The 20437-nt window shown below is 34.4% G+C and overlaps 1 protein-coding gene across 1 annotated transcript; it reads left to right on the forward strand.

Annotated features, from left to right (window-relative positions):
* The first annotated feature begins 2163 nt into the window (after nt 1-2163).
* LOC129903410 (lysine-specific demethylase JMJ29-like) lies at nt 2164-20188 on the forward strand. Its single transcript, XM_055978964.1, has 13 exons — nt 2164-3238; nt 3334-3449; nt 3756-3855; nt 3950-4091; nt 4426-4489; nt 4573-5401; nt 7163-7492; nt 7831-8394; nt 10533-10605; nt 10702-10787; nt 18683-18802; nt 19639-19694; nt 19764-20188. The coding sequence occupies exons 1-13, from the start codon at nt 2603-2605 to the stop codon at nt 19897-19899; spliced, it is 3252 nt and encodes a 1083-aa protein (XP_055834939.1). The 5' UTR covers nt 2164-2602; the 3' UTR covers nt 19900-20188.
* The last annotated feature ends 249 nt before the right edge of the window (nt 20189-20437 follow it).

The following is a 20437-nucleotide window of genomic DNA, read 5'->3' on the forward strand; positions in this document are numbered from 1 at the left end:
TAACAATGAAGTACCAAAAATAGGTGTCTTAATACTTCAACATAACATATGCTATAAAGGGGAGGAGTATTATCCCCGAAACAATGGGAACTCACCAAAAGTGGTCTTTAAATGATCCAAACTAACCACGTAGAGGAGAATGTGGAACAACATTGATCCCTACATGGTGATATCTTGTAGGCAAAAGTATGCGTTAGTACTTTGAATGTACTAAGTATGTGAGCATGCAATGTAATATATCATTATACAATAAGGTGATACAATGGACCATGCTAGAACCTTGTATTCATTTGAAATATCATTTGGAGTTATGAAGCTTAGTCAATGAAATATAAAAACCATCACGAATCATAAAAGAAACTTAAACATTATCGAGGTAATCATGAGTCATTATAAGAAATTATATACTTGAAAAGTACCATGAATCGTAAATAAGTATACCATAAACCTTTTGAAAGAAATCTTTAACTTTATGAGAGCACATACTTTACTTTGTGATAGATATAGTAGACATCATATGATATATCTGAAACATTGGAAGAGGGAGCTTGTACCTTTGTGAGAGCGACCGTTATCCGAAATAAACCATGTGAGCCATAACATGGAGTTCCAATGTTTACCCATACATCGGAGGAAAAGGGAAGACTACTTGTCAAGGTAGACTTCTATATGCCTAAGTGGATCCACTAAGCTACATGAAGGATTGAGCCTCAACTACGGGCGACCCTCTAAGGAATCAAGCCTCTTCCAAGGGTGATCCTCTAAGGAATCAAGCCTCTTTTACGAGTGATCCTTTATCCTACGGTGGCATGTAGTTATGGGATCTTTCTACGGGTCTCTTGCCTTTGCTACGGGACAGAATGCATATCCCAAGGTCCAGGTGGCACGGAGTTATGGGATCTTTCTACGGGTCTCTTGCCTTTGCTACGGGAGAGAATGCCTATCCCAAGGTCCACTCGATGCTAGGTAAACTCTCAATGGAATAAACAAATCATAAAACATAAACTAAATCATCACGATGGTTCTTGAGTGCCGATCATGCCTAGGTTGTAGATTCGGGGCATGTCATTGTCACTATCACTATTACCAAACTCTTCAATTTTTCATCTGAAGTGAACTAACGCTTTAGTATTGTAAGAAATTGTTGTAAAGGTAGAGGGTGACTAAAAAAAGTATAGCATTTATCGTTTCATCGTTTGTGTAGGTTCACGGTGATTATGATTACTCAGAAGATATCGGTGTGAAGGTCGATAAATCGCCAGAGGACTTTGCACCTAAGACAACTGAAGTAGTTGGAGTTTAAGGGAACTTTTTTTAAGTAACTTATAATTTAAAAGTTAAAAGCCATAAATTAAAAATATCTAATTTTTGACTTTTAGCTTGTATTTGTACTTTTTCAGTTTAAAAAGTATTTAAATACTTTTTGTCTTTTTCAAACACACTCAAATAAAAAAAAATTAAAAATAAAAAACTATTTAAAATAAGTCAATTCAAACACAAGTATCTTGTGATTTTCATAATCGGCTTTGTGAATTTACCTCTTACTTAAAATGCTTTTTCTTTTTAAAATGAGTCAGTACTCCGTTGGTTACGTTTATGTACTTGTCATATTATTTCTTGAGAACTTAGAGACAAATTCTTAAGTAGTTTACATTTTGATGTTTTTCACTTTTGAGACACAATTTTGGTCTTTATTTTTTACCATCTTCAAGACCAAAAATTGAATGTCACCATTATAAAAAAGTTTCAAGTTATAATGTTGGGCCCGTACCTTGTAAAATATACTTTCTTTATTTTTATTTATATGTCGTCCTTATTAAAAATAGATAATTTTTAATATTTTGTTATTTCATAAAATTAATGCATAAATGATAATATTTTTTCTATTTTATCATTGTTAGTTATTAATTTTGAAAATATATATTTGATCAACATAAAACAATTAAATAAATAATTTATATTCATTAATCAAATTAATTAATTCATGTTCATTGATTGAAAAATTAACTTAAAAAAATATTAAATAAAATTAGTTAATTTTTTAATGCACGTAAAATCTAAAATGGTAATATATAAATAAAAAGGGAGGGAATAGTAACCTTCCCACCACGCACCCCCACAAAAAATAAAAATAAAAGGGAAGCCCTATGACAGTGATCTATAAAGTTGTCCTTAAAACTGGTTAGAAGGCAAGTACAAGAGCAGTTCCCAGATGTTTAGGCAAATCCTGTGAATTAGCTTACGCGCAAATTAGCAGTAATAGCCATTGAATAGGCGGGACTTTTTCGAAACTTTCCCCCTCAAAATATCTCTCCTCCACCCACAGTATTTTTCACTCTTACCAAAACCCTAACCCGCCAATAGAGTAGGAAGAAAAAGGGGATGAAGGATAAGATGGTAATAGCATTAATTAGGAATTAGCGCTAGTTTAAAAGGGGGCATGTTAGCCGAAACAGGTAGTTTTACGTAACTTTTTGTTTTTGTTGGGGAGCCAAAACGTCTGCATCGTCGTTTCGAGGAAAGGGAGGATAGTAGTAGTAATACAAGGAGGAGAAGGGGAGAGTGAAAATAAGGGAATTTGAGAAAGTGCGATTTGACTATTATGGAGGAAACTATTGAGAAGAAGGATACTGAGGCAAAGATTGCGGATAATATACATCTTAAAGAAGATGAAGGGATGGTTTTGAATGAGGTTGTTAAACCAAAAGGAAAAAGAGGGAGACCCCCCAACAAAGATAAGGAAAAAGAAAGATTGGATGAAAACATTGAATCTGGAGAAAAACAGACTTGTATCAAGAAAAGCAAAAATCTCAATGGAAAAGAAGAGGAAATTGATAGCAAGAAAGAAGGGGAGAAGATTGATTCTGATAAAGTGACTACTACACATAGGCCAATGAGGTCGTCAAGTCAAAAAGCTATTAAGAAGTTAAGTGAATATACGCAGCAAATGACCGAATGGGATGAAGAAGACCGTAATACTCGTAAGAAAAGAAAGGGTCAAGGTAGGAAGCGTGCCATGAAAACACAAGAAGAGATTGGTGATACTGAGAAAATTGCAATGAGGTTGAAAGAGAATGGTGGAGATTCTGATAGTAGTAGAGAGGAGGGTAATGGGAGTAAAAAACATAGGGCTGAGGGAGAAGAGGAAGTGGAAGGATCAGATTCTGGAAGATATTCTATGCGGCAAAGGAAAGATAATGCATCAAATCCCCGTGCTAGAAAGAGGAAGGATGAGAATGTAAAAAATCTTTGCTTCATTTGAAAATCTTATAGTTTAATTTATTCAATACTAACCCCATATGACCTTCATTTTGAAATTCAAAACATGGGCAGGGTAATGAGATTTTATCAAATATGTGTCATCAGTGCCAGAGGAATGACAAAGGAAGGGTTGTTCGCTGCACCAGCTGTAAAACAAAGCGATACTGCATTCCTTGCATGACCACATGGTACTGGAAACTTTTACTTGGTTGTTTTTGTTTGTCCGACTAACTTTTATGAGATTTAATCGTAAGTTGGACTTGCAAAGACATAATACTCTGCTCCTTGTGGCTGGCTTTATTTGAGCAGTTTGTCTCTTGATGATATATTTCTGTTGTCACAACTGATATGAGGCCAAGCATGATGCGCATTTTAACAACTCGAAGTTTTTTATGTCCAATCTATGTTGTTTAATATTGTCAACTTCAACACAAGTTATCATTCAATCATGTAGGTTTTATCATGAGTGCCTTCCCTTTTATGATCAATAATAGGTACCCTGGGATGCCCGAGGAGGCTTTTGCAGAGTTTTGTCCTGTTTGTCGTCAAAACTGTAATTGCAAATCATGCTTGCGTTTGGATGGGCCAATAAGGGTTGGATTCTTTTGCTGTCCCACTATAATTAAGTTACAGTCTTATTTTGCAAGTTATCACTTTGTGATATGCTCATAGGTAAATCTTTTTGCAGGCTTTGAAGATCTCACAATGTGAGATTAGCAAAGAAGAAAAGTTTGAATATTCTAAATTCATTTTGCAAAAACTTTTGCCTTTCTTGAGAAGATTTAGTGCAGAGCAAGTGATGGAGAAGGAAACTGAAGCTAAGCTTGAAGGTTCTATTATCTTGTTTAAAATTGGCCACAACAATTGTTTATATTTTGCAATTGATATGCCATATTCTTTTCATGTGGGCAACTGTAAGTGTGCATTTACGATCCGGTTAGGTAATATCTATTTGCACAGTTAGAAAATAACATAGCCATTTTCCGTATGTCTGTAGTGTTAGAGTTTGAAATGTCAAATAGGGTATGTTTTAATGTACTTGCTATTTTCCAGATACATGTAGCAGGTAGAGAGATACTAGCTTCTTCCAGGAAAAACGGTATGCCTGATGCATCTTCACTTGCAACCTATTGTAACTAGAATTTCCTTTTTGCATCTGGGCAGGATTACAAGTGTCAGAGTTAACGCTGCGGAAGGCAAAGTGTCAGAAGAATGAGAGAATGTACTGGTGAGCATGAAGAGCCTCTTCTTTCCACGTCAGTCCTTTTGAATGATATTCAACTTAGCTGAATTGAGCAATGTTTTGTGCAGCAACAACTGCAAAACATCCATTTTTGATTTCCACAGAAATTGTTCTAGCTGTTCCTATGATCTTTGCCTTTCTTGTTGCCGGGAGCTTAGAGATGGTCACCTTAAGGGAGGCAATAAAGAAGTCATCATGGACTTCGTTGACAAGGGGGTTGCGTATTTGCATGGAGCTGATCCTGTATCAGATAACCAAACTGGAACTTCAAGAAGGCGTAGATCTTCCAAGAAGATGGTTGAAAATGATTCGGTAGGCAATGCCAGGTTTGCGTTTGAAATGGAGCCTGGGGATAATGGAGGGCTTCTGCTAGAGAATTCTGGTGGTCATGCTGGTGAATGGAAATCCAATGAAGATGGTATCATCCCTTGTCCACCACAGAATTTTGGTGGTTGTGGTAAGGGAGTTTTAGAGCTGAAGTACCTGCTGGATAAGACAGAAAGTCTCTCTGAGTTGTTGGCAAGAGCTGAAGATATTGCCAAAAGATTTGAATTGGAACACATGCCTGAGATACCTCAGGGACCATGCTGCTGTAGTAATTCAGTGGATGAAAATGATATCCAGAAAAGCAAACTGTGTAAAGCAGCATCTCGTGATGGTTGTGATGACAACTATTTATACTGTCCAGCAGCTAAAGATCTTCAGCGGGAGGATCTGAAGCATTTCCAATGTCATTGGCTGAAAGGTGAGCCTGTGATTGTCCGCAATGTGCTTGAGACTGGGTCAGGGTTAAGCTGGGAGCCCATGGTTATGTGGCGAGCCTGTCGCCAGATAAAGAACTTAAACCACCCTCTTCTTTTGGATGTCATTGCTATCAACTGCTTAGATTGGTGTGAGGTCAGTTTAATACTTGCGAGTTACACATTCATTAACATTCGCTCCTTTTTCCGAGTAATTCTACTTGTCTTGGTAATCCTTAGTTTTATTACCATTTTGGCCTTTTTCCTAAAGCTATCAATTATGGATTTTTATTTCTTAGTTTGACCAGACATTTAAATATTGTAGCTAAAATTTTACTTTCAGAATAATATTGGATATTTATTCTATCAGTGCAGTACATCAGCTATTTTTTATCTTGCTTAGGGCTTTTATAGTAACAGGTTGAAGTACCTATCAGTTTAAAGTTTATATCAAAATCTAAGAACTTGATGCTTAATACAATGTGTATTGGTATGATTTCAACCCTGTTAGTATGTTTAGGTTAAAGCAACTTAATGGTTGTGATTTGTAGAGTGGGAGTAGGTTCCAAGTATCTCTTTGTATGTGTTCCTATTGGATTAATTTATCCTTGCTTGGTTACTTACCTTATTATTGATAAGCTACTTTTTCTTTATTTTGTTTTTATTGAACTAGTTTCAAAATCCATTTAATCGAGTAGCTAATTCTATTAATTGTGGATAATGTTGCTTTCTCTATCATCTGCTACGTGTACTCCCTCCGTTTCAATTTGTTTGGTCTATGTTGATTTGGAGGAAGTTTAAGAAAACAAAGTAAGACTTTTGAATCTTGTGGTCTTAACTTAAAAGATATGCCAAATGTACCAAAATGCCCTTCAAATCTTGTGGTCTTAAACATAACACAATGTAAGTAGGAATTAAAGAGTCCCTTAAAAGGGAAGTGATCATCGGAAAGTAGGTCAAAGTCAAACAAATTGAAATGGAGTGAGTATGTTCTTTTAAGTTTTAAGTGCCGTGTAAATCAATAGATTGCTTCATTTACATTTTGTCAGACAGAGTACGGTTTAGTAGAATAACTTGATTAATGTTTGTTATAATATCGGAAGTTCTTTTTTTTTCATTTCAAAACTTACGGAAAACCCCTCTAGCAACATATATATTTTGACTTACAAGTGATATACAAATAATTGAAGACATTTGCGGTCAGATAATAAAGTTTGTGGCCCTTTGAATAGAAGTGAAGTCAATTTGAATGGGATTAAGAAGTATGAAGGGAAGCATTAGTTTGTTAATACATTTTGTTATGAAGTGCACAGCTAGCAGCAATCTCAACAGTTTCTGACCAAGAAGCAGTGTGTACAAATGTCAGACCAGTGCTTTATCTTTTACCATTTGTTGTAAAGAAATTGAAAACTGTATCGGTACATGCGTATTTTTGCGTGTCTATTTTTTGTGGGTGGCAGTGTTTTTTGTGATGTTTTATTTTTGTGTTTTTATCTTTTAATTCTTGTATTTTGAAATGAGCCCAAAATATTCATGTCTCCTTTTCTTGAAAATAATAGCTCATGCGATTTCCCAAAGTCCATGTAGAATTTCAAGTTTACCGGAGCCAGTGATGTTCAATGTTTTAACAATGTTTTCTTTCTTGTTTGTTGTTTCATTTTATTTATGTTTTATTATATTTTAATTCTTGTATTTTGAAATCAACCCAAACTATTCATGTCACTTTTTTTTTTTGAAATAATAGCTCAATGCGATTTCTCAAAAGACCATGTAGAATTGAAGGTTTACTGGAGTCAGTGATGTTCAACGTTTTAACAATGATTTTCTTTCTCTAGTTTAGTTTCTGAAGTTAGTTGTTTGCTGTTGAGTGATATTCTAGGTGTGATGGATAATTTTGTTTTTTCTTGGATGACTACAGGTAGAAGTTAACATCCACCAGTTTTTTAAGGGATATTTGGAAGGTCGAATTGATAATGCTGGCTGGCCCCAGATTCTGAAGTTGAAAGATTGGCCTCCATCTGATTTATTCGATGAACGATTACCTCGTCATGGCGCGGAGTTTGTTAGAAGCTTGCCTTTTAAGGAGTACACAAATCCCCAAAGTGGCTACCTAAATCTTGCTGTCAAACTGCCAGACAATTCGTTGAAGCCCGACATGGGACCAAAGACATATATTGCTTATGGAGTTCCTCAGGAGCTAGGGCGTGGAGACTCTGTGACTAAGCTGCATTGTGATATGTCTGATGCGGTATACCTTGTTTTTTTGTCCATTCTTTTGGCATGCATAGTCTTTTCTATTTTCTTTTGCATACTATTCTCCCTTGGGCACAGTTGGTATATTTCTTGAAGAATGTGGACATTCATGCTATGCAGTTTATTTGCAAGGGACTGTAATTGTTATTTCATTAAAGCTAATAGAAGCAGGCAAGCTGGTTCTATATGTTTTCCCGTCAAAAATAAAAATAAAAATGGAAGTCCTGAACATGTACTAAACTGTTGATTATTGTGTTTACCAATAAAAAATGTGATTTCTTAAGTTGTTTGGTTTCCTCTGTTAAATTTATCTACTTCAAAATTGTTTTGTAGGTGAATGTGTTGACACATACTCAAGCAATAAACCTGTCGCAGGAGCAACTTTTAAAAATGGAAAAAGTGAAACAAAAACATGCTGACCAAGATAAAAAGGAACTTCAGATGGCTGAGGACGAGAAAAAATGCAAAAACGAAGCATCATCTGAGTTGATTGATGACCACTCTGTGCACAGTGGCAGATGTAGTAGAAGAGATGAAGAAAAAATTGATCAATTTAAAGTTCAAAGATTGAGTAGTGAACCAGATTGTGGCAATCAGTCAATTATTCCCTCTGCTTCTTGTGTGGAACCAGAGGGAGATACTGGTGCTGACATGGTAATAAATGGTGCAATCAATTCTACTAGCAATTGTGAAGCAAGTGGAGGAATTAAAATTGACAATGATAAAAGTGACGAGTGCAAAGATAATCCCGTGTTTGAAAAAAATGAAGTATTTGAGGATATAGAAGGGGGTGCGCTCTGGGACATCTTTAGAAGGCAAGATGTTGCCAAGTTGGAGGAATATCTCCTGAAGCACTTCAAGGAATTCAGACATATCTATTGTTGCCCGGTCCCACAGGTATCAATAAAACTTGCTACGCTTTTTTACTTTGAAATGTGTGAGGTGGTTTTTTATTTTATATAGATTGGGGGGGGGGGGGATCCTGTATCTTTCGTTCATATGTACCAGAACTCCACAACTTGACTTTGATATATTAACAGTCACCTGTAGTTAGATGAAAAGAGCCTAAAGAAAGCCAAAGAGTCAAAGGCTAAGTTCCTAAATTAATTTGCTGAAAATACTCTTGTTTGTCTAGTTTTGATTTGACACGGAGTTTAAGAAAGTAAAGAAGACTTTTAAATCTTGTTGTCTTAAACTAAAGATATGTAAAATGTACCAAAGTGCTCTTTAATCTTGTGATGTTAAAATGCCATGTGGAAAGTTAGAATTGAAGAGTTGTAAAAAAAAAACAAGGAAAGAAGTATTCTTTTTGAGATTGATTGAAAAAGAAAATAAGACAAACAAATTGAACGGAGGGAGTATGAGAGTGCTACAGTCGAAATAGACCCCCTTCTATCACCTTCTTAATCGAGTCATCATGTTATTTACCTGTGCATAACATTGAACTACAATTACTTTTCCTAATTTTGTATATGCAACTTAGTAGTCTGGCTGAGGATCTATTAGAAACAACCTCTCTATCTCTGAGGTAGAGCTAAGATATGCATAATTCTACCCTCCCTAGACCCCCCTTTGTAGGATTATATCGGGTATGTTGTTGTTGCAACTTAGTAGTCTGCTTGCTCACCTCGGAGACAATGACCTATCATGTTTCACCATGTGATGTTACATTTTGGGCAAGATTTTTCAATATGGGACATCAATTTTTCCAAGATGAGAACATAATTCCAAGTCTTCCAATTTGTCTTCTAACTCTTTATTAAAGGGGGTGGGATGGTTTTGGAACTCAATCATTCAAAGTTTGGGCGAGAAAACAATTTATAACATATTGTGTTGATGTTGGAACCCATTAAAGTGAAGTTTGGTTTTAGTATTTATGACATTCATGATGAAGATGCTTTTGGTTGATCTAGGCTTGGTAGAAAATGTATATTATTTCATGATGTAAAAGAAAAGGAAATGTATATCATTTCATTGTTTCCAAGGTTAAATTTTTTAGTTGTCTTTGTCTGGGTCATTTATGCTTTAGTATGAAAATTTTAATGGGCACCCAATGATGTGATTTAGTGGTCAATAAAATGGGTACAAACCTTATAGAACTCTAGATTAGAGTTCAAATCCTAGTGGAGACAACATTAAAAGGTTTTTTCCCATTTGCTTAAGTATTGGTGGTCAGAGTTACTTGGTATGTGTTAGTTGTGTTGGTGGAAAGTAGTAAGTTCTCGATGGAATAATCGAGGTGTGCAAAAGGTTGCTCAGACACCACAATTATTAACAACAACAATAACATACCCCAATGTAATCCCACAAGTAGAGTTTGGGGAATTATTAACAACAACAATAACATACCCAATGTAATCCCACAAGTAGAGTTTGGGGAGGGTAGAATGTATGCAAACCTTACCACTACCTTGTAGAGATAGAGAAGTTGTTTTCAATAGACCCCCGACTTAAAATAAAGCAAGTCCAAACAATCTAAAAAAGAGAACACAAAAATGAGATCAGTAACAACAACAAAATAATGTGAAATGGGAGCAACACACAATATATAACAAAAAGAATAGTAATACCACCAAAATAATGTGATAATTGAAACACAAAAACAGAGAAACTATGAAAATAATGCTAATACCACTGATAAGAAAGAAGATCCAAGTACTACCACCAATCCTATTTCGCAGGAAAGCAAGAGGCACTAAATTACCAACTTATCTTCTACCCCAATCCGCAACTTTCAAACCCTTACACTCCAACACTTTTTCGGCCTGCGTCTATCTCTTTAATTCTTCATGTTTATGTTTTGCTATGTCTGGAGAGGAGCCTTGGAACATCAGTAAAGTTGTTCTCATTTGACCTTAGGTCACGAGTTCGAGCCTTGAAATCAACCACTAATACTTGCATTAGGGTAGCTGGTCTACATCACACTTTTTGGGACCTTGCTAATGCTGCATGCTATGTGCACTGATCTAACCTTTTTTTTTTAATGTTTTGCTATGTCTTCTATAATTGCCAATTTTTTTGGTCTTGTAACGTAGGTTATTCACCCTATACATGATCAAACATTTTATTTGACTGAGGATCACAAAAGGAAGCTTAAGGAAGAGTATGGTTAGTGTTCATATATGAGTTTTTGAGTTTTCTCTATTCAACAATTCAAACTCTTGTTCCTACTAACAGTTTTTGTATTTATTCTGTATTTTACAGGAGTTGAACCGTGGACCTTTGTTCAAAAATTGGGGGATGCAGTTTTTATACCTGCGGGCTGTCCTCATCAAGTTAGAAACTTGAAGGTGCAGTTTCTCACCAACTCTCTGTCTCTCCCTCTCATACACACCCACACACATATCCGTCTCTTGATTTAAGTCTTTCAATTTTAATTTAATAGATGAAGCTATACTAACATATATATTATGCAATCTCTAGGGGTTGTGAAGGATAAATTATCATGTATAACTACTAATATATCCATGTAGTAGGATGAGCAGATGTTGCCATGCTATATTCAAGTATTTGGCTAAATTATAGTGTGCAAGAAAACTCACTAAAACAACTTTAAGACTTAATTATAGTAGACGTACCTTTTGCTCCAATGTCTATTAGCAAACAGGTTGTGAGCTATATAATTGAGTCATGCAAGTTGATGTAGGTTAATCTAGGTACTTTTTGAAATATTGTTAAAGATAATCAGTGTAGGCTGATTTATGCCTGGATAGGAGAAGTGAGAAAAATTCTTTGATGAAAGTAGTAATATATTGATTTCATTAGGAGAAGATCGCCGGTAGATGTATACAACAAGTAAAGAGTCTGCCAAATAACTTGCTTCTCTATGAAGAGCATCAAATCTTATTAGTTAATGAAATAAAAATGTTTGCTCTATAAATAATTCAAAAATAGAAGCTTTCCGGGCTTGGTTCAAGTGACAAAGGTTGAGAGACTTGTGACTTAGGTCATAGGTTCGGGCCCTGATCCATGCGAACTAAGCTTGGTATTTAAATCTATAGCTTTGCGAATTTGAATTCTTTTCTTTCACGCCTTAAATTCGTAAAATTTCCCTTTTTCTTATTCTAAGAATGTATATGTAACTCATACTGATTTGACCTTCCATTAGTTGTATTTTATTTGTTTTATTAATTATCATTCTTATATTTTAATGTCATATTAAAGCAAAATATATTGATGAGAGATATAGAGGATAAGTACAATGTTAGTCATGTGATTCTGAAGAATTACCTCGAACAATTGTCAAAAGTTTTTCCATATTCTACTAAATAGTAGTTCCCCTATTACAATTTATATGGCATTATTTCCTTATTAGTTCGCTCTAAAATGAATGATACATTTCTATACTATCTATTGTAGCGCAACATGCTAAACACAGGAAAAATTTGGTGGGATGGCTCTTTGGGTTATTATTGTAGGGTGGCCCGAAAACTGAAAAACCAGACCAGACTGAATTAATTCGGTTCTTTGGTTAAATATTAATTTCTTTAGAACTTTGGTATTCAGTTTGGTCCTCTGTTTTAGGACCTGGTTCTTCGATTAAAACCAAACTTATAGGAACTTCTCATTTTTTTGGGGTGTTCAAGATAATCTTGTATACACAATATTTGTGTATTAAGGGGATCATTGGGGAAAATGGGTCAGGCATTTTTTCAAACAACAGGAAGGATCTGCAAATTCTTGTTGTGGGCAGGGAGTGGATTGTAACTGCTATACTACTAGTGTGGGATCAGCTTGTACTGCCTATGCATGGTTAATGAGATACATTATAAGGATTGCTTCTTTATTCCTCAAATGAAGGGACACTAGAAGTACATTATCAAATGAAGCCAAAGTATGTGCTTCTTGGACCTCTAGCCTTGAAGGGAGAGTTAGAGAACTTCATTGTTTAGGTTTTTTGATTTTTAATGCTATACAAAGGCATAATCAACCTCAAGAAAATGCTTAGTGAACTAGTTTTAATTAGATTACCTCTAAGTTGGTACACTTATACTTCACTTTGGAAATATCTTGCATACACTTTCTTAAGTCTTTCGAAAGAACCTAATTAGAAAAAAATCAAACTGGATTGAACTAATTTTGGCACGGTATTTGGAATGCACTAATGAGGAACTGAAAACCAAAGAATTGAACGCCTGCCCCTAATCTATTAATACTTAACCACCATTTGAAATGTAATTGAGAAATAACCACTTCTTAAGGCAAACATAAAATTTGGACAACAATACCTTAGTGAAAAGACGGAAAAATTCAAGCTTACAGTGCTTGAGCTCAAAATTTTAACAAGTGAAATTCCAACAAAATGTGCTTGAGTTTGAACTCAAGGATAAAATCCTTTAGTTGTTAGCTGTAAAACCACAAATTCAAGTTCTCTTTCCTTGAGTTATTTAGCTGTAGAACCACAAACCTTGAGTTCTCACTTGTTGTAAAACTCCATAATATAATTCTTGAGTTATTAGTTATATAACTATGAATTGCACTATTTTCTTAACTTCTCAATTGTAGAACCATGAACACCAACTCTTTTTTTCTTGAGTTTTTAGTTATAGGCTTATAGAATACAAACTTCAGGACTCTTTCTATTGAGTTCTCAATTGTAGAATCATGAATTATCATTTCTTTGTTCAAATTTTTTATTGTCTATTTGAAAATGAAGCAATCAACATCTTTTATAGACCAGTATGCAGTTACTCTAATATCTATTAGATTTCATTTACTTTGTAGCTTGTACAATGATATGAATAAAACTTGAGCTTTCTCAAAGTATTCTTCATATGAAGTTGGTTTGCTTTGGCAATCACTTCTAAATTTATGTGATGGGAAGTTTTTACTAAGAATTATAGTTGTAGAAGCCTAGATCTAAAAGCACATGGATTAGGATGTGACAAAGAAGAAGTAACAACACAAGAAGAAGCGTAGGTTTTTGTGTTTAGTTTTGGGACATTTTTGTCTAACTAATTATGAAGTGGCTAAATATTACTCTCTTCGAGCCAACTTATGTGACATTGTTAGACTTGGTTTAAAGTTAAAGAAAGAAAGGAAGATTCTTGAAATTTGGTCTAAATTAAATTGTTTCTAGTTAATGAAAGGTGACATTCTTTTTTGGGGTTAGACTAAAAAGAAAAGTGTCACATAAATTGGGATATAGTGAGTAATTGGTTTTGAAACAATGGTTAATTTTTAATTGGCGGTGTACCTCTTTTAAACAAAGCTTCTCCACATTGGACTTGAGCTTTTGATGTGATAAGTGTTGCTAATGCAATGAAGAATTTTCATAGAGCAAAAGAATCTAACATATGGGGGAAGTTGTCCAAGATGGCACTTCTAATGTTATTGTCTCCATTTTTTTTGTAGGAACACCAAAAGCTTTAGAATATACAACCTTCTAATTTTGACGAACAAATAATTTTTTCCTGAAATACTAAACCATAGCTAATGATGTAATTCTCACCACCAATAAGAACACAATGCGGAAACAAAAAGAAAGAGAGAAGAAGAGATCTAAGAGAAGGAACAATTGGCAAGTAGAGGATATATTACTAAAACCTCCAATTACAATCCCTAAACAAGCATCTAATCAAGACAAATAGATTGACACAAGAAGAGGAAATCAAAAGCAATTTAAAGGTATATTAAGCCTAAAGACCTCAATTGATTAATTTGAATCAAGCATCGAATCTTTTATGAAGACCTCAAGGAAATTGAATCTCCAAGCAACCCCCATTTCTAAACAAGGTTCAATAGAAGGTTCACCAAGCTCTCAAGTCTCTCAAAGGGTATCCAATTCATCACTCATCAATATTCATCAAAAAACTCCCCTAATGAAATAAAAGACTACCTATTTATAGTTCTAGGCTAAGTTATTACAAAAAGGCCCAAAAGTGACCCAAAACATAAGCCCAAGAAGGGTTTGGCGATGCACCAAGCATTTGGGTGATGCGCCGAACTCCTCTCACCTTGCCAAAATAGCAGTCCATTTATGCAAGTTGGCGAGCCTTCCAAACACTTTGAAGATGCGCCAAATTGTTCGATGATGGTCCTTCTATCGCCAAAGTGAACAAAGACTTTATATTCCTTTTTTCGCTTCGTTGGACCTCCCACGCTCTAAGCTATCATCCAAACATGGTATTGCTCAAGTGGGAGTTCCTTCCAAGCATGTATGTTCTCATTTAAGTAGGGCAGGCTACTTATCGGCCGGGTTGGCCAGATAATTTCACTTAACAATTTGACCTATTAGAAATCGGTTTTTAAATTTACTAATTCACTAACCAACCTATAAGATATCGTTTGGTTCGGTAACATATCGGACGATTATCGGACGATTATCGGGCGGTGTAGCGGCTAACCTCTAATTAGTTTTTATGGTACATTTTTTTTGATGAACTCACCTTACAAAAGAGACGATTTCTTTTCACTATATTAAATGCAGTGAGCTAGGGCCTTCTTTAAGCCTTTGCTTCTTTTAACTTTAGTACTTTTTTGAGTTTGTTGACTTGCTCTCTATTTTTGAAGGCAAGATATATAATTATAGAAAAGCAAATAAGTTTCATGGCAAAATATATAATTATAGAAAAATAAATATTAAATGAGGCTAATATACCTAAAATAAAAGTGTAAGTATGTAATTCTTAGCGGGTTAACGGTTTACCCTATAAGAAAATTGAATAATCTGCCTCCACACCAATAAGTTGTTAATTATAAAATTTTAATCTGTTCTCCAATCATTTATTCGATAACCCAATATCAATAAGCCAATAAACCAATTTTGCGGTTGGCTTATCGGTTATGGTTCGGTTTTGAACACCCCTACATTCAAGGCATGGAATCCCCTCTTTATCATCAACACAAGCCCAAGAACCTCCATCTTCATGAACAATCCTTGCATCCTTTGAAGTTCCCGAACTTGGCTTTGAGTGGATGGCCTTGAGGCAATTCGGATTGCATCAGCTGCGTTCCTATGAGGAGCCTTCGTTCAGTGGAGGATCCAAACACTAACTAAGTCCTTTCCTCATAGGTACAAATGTAAAATATCAGCATTATCCACTTCAATTTCAGGAGTAATTTCACATATGATCACTTACCTTTTATTATATTGCGCCAAAATTACTAAACTACTTTTTGTAATTAAGAAGTCACTCAATTTTACGTAAGTATCAAGAAATTGTGACATCAGAGCAATGTTGTATGACTTTTTTGTTATAAAAAATAGGCATAATACATAAACATGACTCTTAACTTGGATTCAGTGCACAAGTAGACACTTTATCTATCCAAAACTTGAACAAATAGACACATTCGTCCTACATGTGTCCTACGTGGCGTCCTACGTGTATTGTGCCATTTAAGACATGTATGTCTACTTGTTCAAGTTTATACAAGTTTAAGTGCCTACTTGTGCACACCCAAAGTTGGAAGGCATAAATGTAAAATTAGGCCAAGTTAAAGGACATATTTATGTATTATGCCTAAAAAATATTTCAGTAACTTTCATGATGCTCATGTAAAGTTGAACGACCGACTTTTTTTGTTATTAAAAATAGTTTAGCAACATTGATGCAATAAAGTTAAGTTGACTACACTTCAATTTCATCATAATTTCTCATTTCATTTGCAACATTCAGGCGTATACTCAGCCATACTTTAAAACTTAATAATAACCTTATCAGGCTTATCTTACATTTTTTCATTAAATGGGAATGACAACTAGTGAAAATGTGTTTGGAGTCCAAGTAAAAGACAAACTTGTTGATTTTGAGTAGAGTTTTGAGATGTGCTATATTGATGTTTGTTTTTCAAAAGGAACATATGATGGGAAACAACTATATGGCTTGGTTCAAGCATGATTTGTTATGTTATATTCTGATTTTAAGATATCCTTTAAAATTTTGAATCTAGGTCTTCTGTAAGGGTATATTATTGCTGTCAATGCAAGCTATATCAGTTTATTTTCGCTGTGAAACTAGTACACTATCACTGACCTGTTAAGTCTTGCATTAGATAGAATTCTGTTTAGCTCGTTCTTAAAATTGAAACATATAGACGTGTTGGACATTAAAAAAGGATTCCATGTATTATTGATTGCTTTGCAGCAACAATCATTTAAATGTCTTGCATTGTGGCATTCTAGGAAGGTAAGAATCTGTGGTGCTCGACAACTACTACTACGGGATGTGAAGTTGATTCTGGGTGGTGTGAGCTAGCCTTAGTTGGTGCTTGAATTAACTGGTTGCTCTTTTGGGCACTTCCAAACTATTCAAATTGTACGGACTGAAAAGAGTGGGGCCAACTCAAAGCTGGCAACTTTTTTGGACAATTTGAAGCATATAGTGCTGTCACAATGTTAAGATTCTTTTGTTTGTATCCAAATGGTTGAAAATTTGAATATTAATTTTCAATTTATGTGATAAAGTTTGACTAGACACAATTTTTGGAAAAAATGAAGACTTTCAAAACTTGTAGTTTAAAACAAGCCATAGATAAAATAGGAAGTTAAAAGTTACATTGTTTTCAAATATAGAAATGTGGTATTTTTTTGGAATGGCTAATTAGTTAAATAGTGCTGCATAAACTGAGACGCAGAATCTTTCTTATCTCTATTACTTCCATTTTAGGTTGGTAGCTAAATGTTTAGTTTTGTATCCTAATTCTTTAGTTCTGCTGTTTATTTGAGTTTCACTTAAGCCTTGGCAGTAGCTGTAGTGTTAGTTGGACACTTTGCCTCTCCTAGGAGGTGAATTGGTAACATTGTAAGCATCAAGAAGGGCCTTCAGACTCTTTCTTGGAGAGTGTGTGATGTTAAACGAAATACAAGATGGAGAGATTCATGAGATAATTAAGAAATTGAGGGAAGATAGAGAAGAAAGAAAGAATAATCCACAATTGAAGTAAATTAGAGATCAACAAATATAGATTAAATTCAAGGGAGAGGAGAATTGGACTCATACATAAATAATCTTACCAAAAGATATTAAAGAGAGATCCAATGTATAGAGACAAAGGGATACAACCATAAAACTCACCAAGAGTATTCACCTATTAATATTCTCTAAGAAAATAATGTTCATCCAATTCTATTTTTACTACTAGGGTTTAACTAAGATAAGAAAAGATATAAATATCCTTAATTACATGTACATCATACTGTTATCAAATGGATCCTAAAACATAATGTTAATCTTTTGTTATATTGGTTCTTGAAATACTCTAAGCTTTTGATGTCAAATAGAAATCCTTCCATGCAATGAGTACTTCCCAAACTTGCATCAATGTGATAGTAAGCAATAATTATAGTCAACATAAGTTGCTCTTTTTGTCCCATTTTATTTTGATATTCTTTCCTTTTTAGTGCTCTCCTAAAAATATCGACACCTTTCAACTATTTTTATTGACAGTACTTGTTGGGACCTCACTTGATATAAAAGTTGATCTTTTATTCGAAGAGTTAGCTGAAGGAACATGGAACTATTATCATTTTTCATTTGATTGTTGGTAACATAAGTGATTTTGGTAGTTTTGTATATTTGGTTTGTGTTAAATGTCTATTTTTGTTTCTAAATTCCGTGTTCATTGATAAAAGTAGTATTGATGTTTATGCAATGTTATGGATAAAAAATCAGTAATACACAAGTAAAACAGGATATGAGAAAACTAGTGAGGAAATTTGAATAAAAAAAATTTAAATTAGTTTTTTTGAAAATGATCAGTGTTTTTATTTCATGTCACCTAATTCAAGATGTTTTAATTTTTTCATGTCTTTGCAGTAGCTTGCTTTTAAGTTATATTTTCCGGCATTATATTTTTTGGTATGTGTATATTGTTTTTTCTTCATTTGTCTTTATTCAAAAACATGCCTTACAATCTTGTGTTTTGCATTTAAAGTTTGCAGGTTTTGACCAGTTCTTTGCTTTTCACCTTTAACAATGTGTGCTCTATATTAGTAACATTTACCAATACACTTTCTAGCTGCATTTGTATTCTTTTCAGAATGTTGGGTATGCTCATCATGCATTGACAAAGTATGACTTCTTGATCTGCAAGTTTGAGTGATTGTTTCTATCTGTTATCTGAGTGAAACTTTGTAATATATTTACTGTCTTCATCTGGTTAGTAGTTCTTGGACTGACATTGTGTAACAAGTTTAAAAACTCGATGTTGACTTGAAAATACTTTCACCTTTGTGCAACAGTCCTGTATAAAGGTTGCTCTTGACTTTGTGTCTCCCGAAAATCTTCATGAATGCATCCGATTGACTGAAGAGTTCCGTACACTTCCCCAAAATCACAGAGCCAAGGAGGACAAGTTGGAGGTATATCTAATTGGATAAGGAGCTTGGGTTCTTTGCTTCCATTTGTTCAGGAGTGCTTATAGCATTTTGTTGAAGGGATGATCATGGTAGTTTGGTTTTTATGGTCATTGGTTTTTTATACTTGTGTTTGGATTGACTTATTTAAAAGTAACTTATAAGCTAAAAGCTAAAAGCCATAAATTGAGAATACCCAATATTTGACTTTTAGCTTATTTCTGTATTTTTTCCTCCTAAAAGAAAGTGCTTAAAAACACTTTTTGCCTTTCCCAAACACCTCCAAAAATAAAATAAAAAACTTAAAAGTCAAAAACCACTTAAAATAAGCCAATCCAAATAGGGTTTGGATTCACTTATTTTAAGTAGTTTATGGTTTTTAAGCTCTTTTTAATATTTTTTTTGGGAGGTGTTTTGGAAAGATAAATAGTGTTTTTAAGCACCTACCTTTAGGCCAAAAAAATGCAAAAATAAGCTAAAAGTCAAAAGTTGGGTAAGACCAACTTATGTCTTTTAACTTTTAGCTTATAAGCTACTTAAAAAAAGCCAATCCAAAAACTCCCTTGTTAGTATGGTCTATTGCTTTCTTCTTTAGCTTTCCAGAATTTGGATGTTTTATACTGTTAAAAAGTGACAATGAGTTGAATCCTGCATTTGAGGAAAAGGTGTGAACCAGATGAATATAGAAGTAATCTTATAATTAATTGTTTGTTGGCATATTGGTCATATTTTAATTATGAAATAATTGTTTTGATCTGTTTCTATTTGTTCATGTAGAATGTCTTTGGAAAAATATGTATTTGTGTGTTAAGGTTTTCTTGGTGGTTGCTTAATTGTTACAGGTGAAGAAAATGAGTATTCATGCAGTGAGAGAAGCTCTTGCTGAATTAGAACAAAAGTAGGTCTCATCAACTCTAGTTTCTCGCTTTGCATCTATCCACCTCTAATTTTGTACCTTGATTCATAGGGATTTGACTGGCGAGAATGAGAAAGAAAAGTATACAGTTATGGAAGATGATAGAGAAATTTCAGGAGATGATCAGAATGGGATTTGCCAGGATTTAAAAGATGACAAGACAAGATTCAACAGAACGTCTCAGTAGCTCGAAGGAGGATTTTGAAATGAAATGACAAAGGCTCTGAGTGTGAAAAAACACTGTGGATTATGAAAATATAGGATTATCCAAGTTTGGCTGTATTTAGTTAAATCTCCTTGTTATATAGGGCGACCCATTGTTTGTTCAGTTTCTGGGGTTATCTATGTGCATTTTGATTTTATTTTCGTCTACCTGGTACTTGCGAGTTGTCTGACTAGGATGGAAACAGAAAGTGTAAACAGACTTAATTATGTTGATGGTCATCTTCACTTCAATATTTTTTTTTGTTGAACTACGAGAAGAGTCCAAAGCCCTAATGCCTCCCTCCAGTGTAACATATGTCATTCACTGCTTTTGTAGTAGGGATTAAACTAGGGTGCTCTTAGAAACGGTTTGAGCAGCTGTTCCTCACCTTCGACTATTGCTGCATTCTTTTTAGATAGAGGGGAATAAGTTAGTTTTATGCCGGCTAACACTTTGGGTATTAGGCATTTCCAATTGGTGGTATACATGTTTGATTGGGATTTTCTGGGATATCCAAGAC

The sequence above is a fragment of the Solanum dulcamara genome, chromosome 1 (genome assembly GCF_947179165.1).
Source record: "Solanum dulcamara chromosome 1, daSolDulc1.2, whole genome shotgun sequence".
NCBI classification, from domain to species: Eukaryota; Viridiplantae; Streptophyta; class Magnoliopsida; order Solanales; family Solanaceae; genus Solanum; species Solanum dulcamara.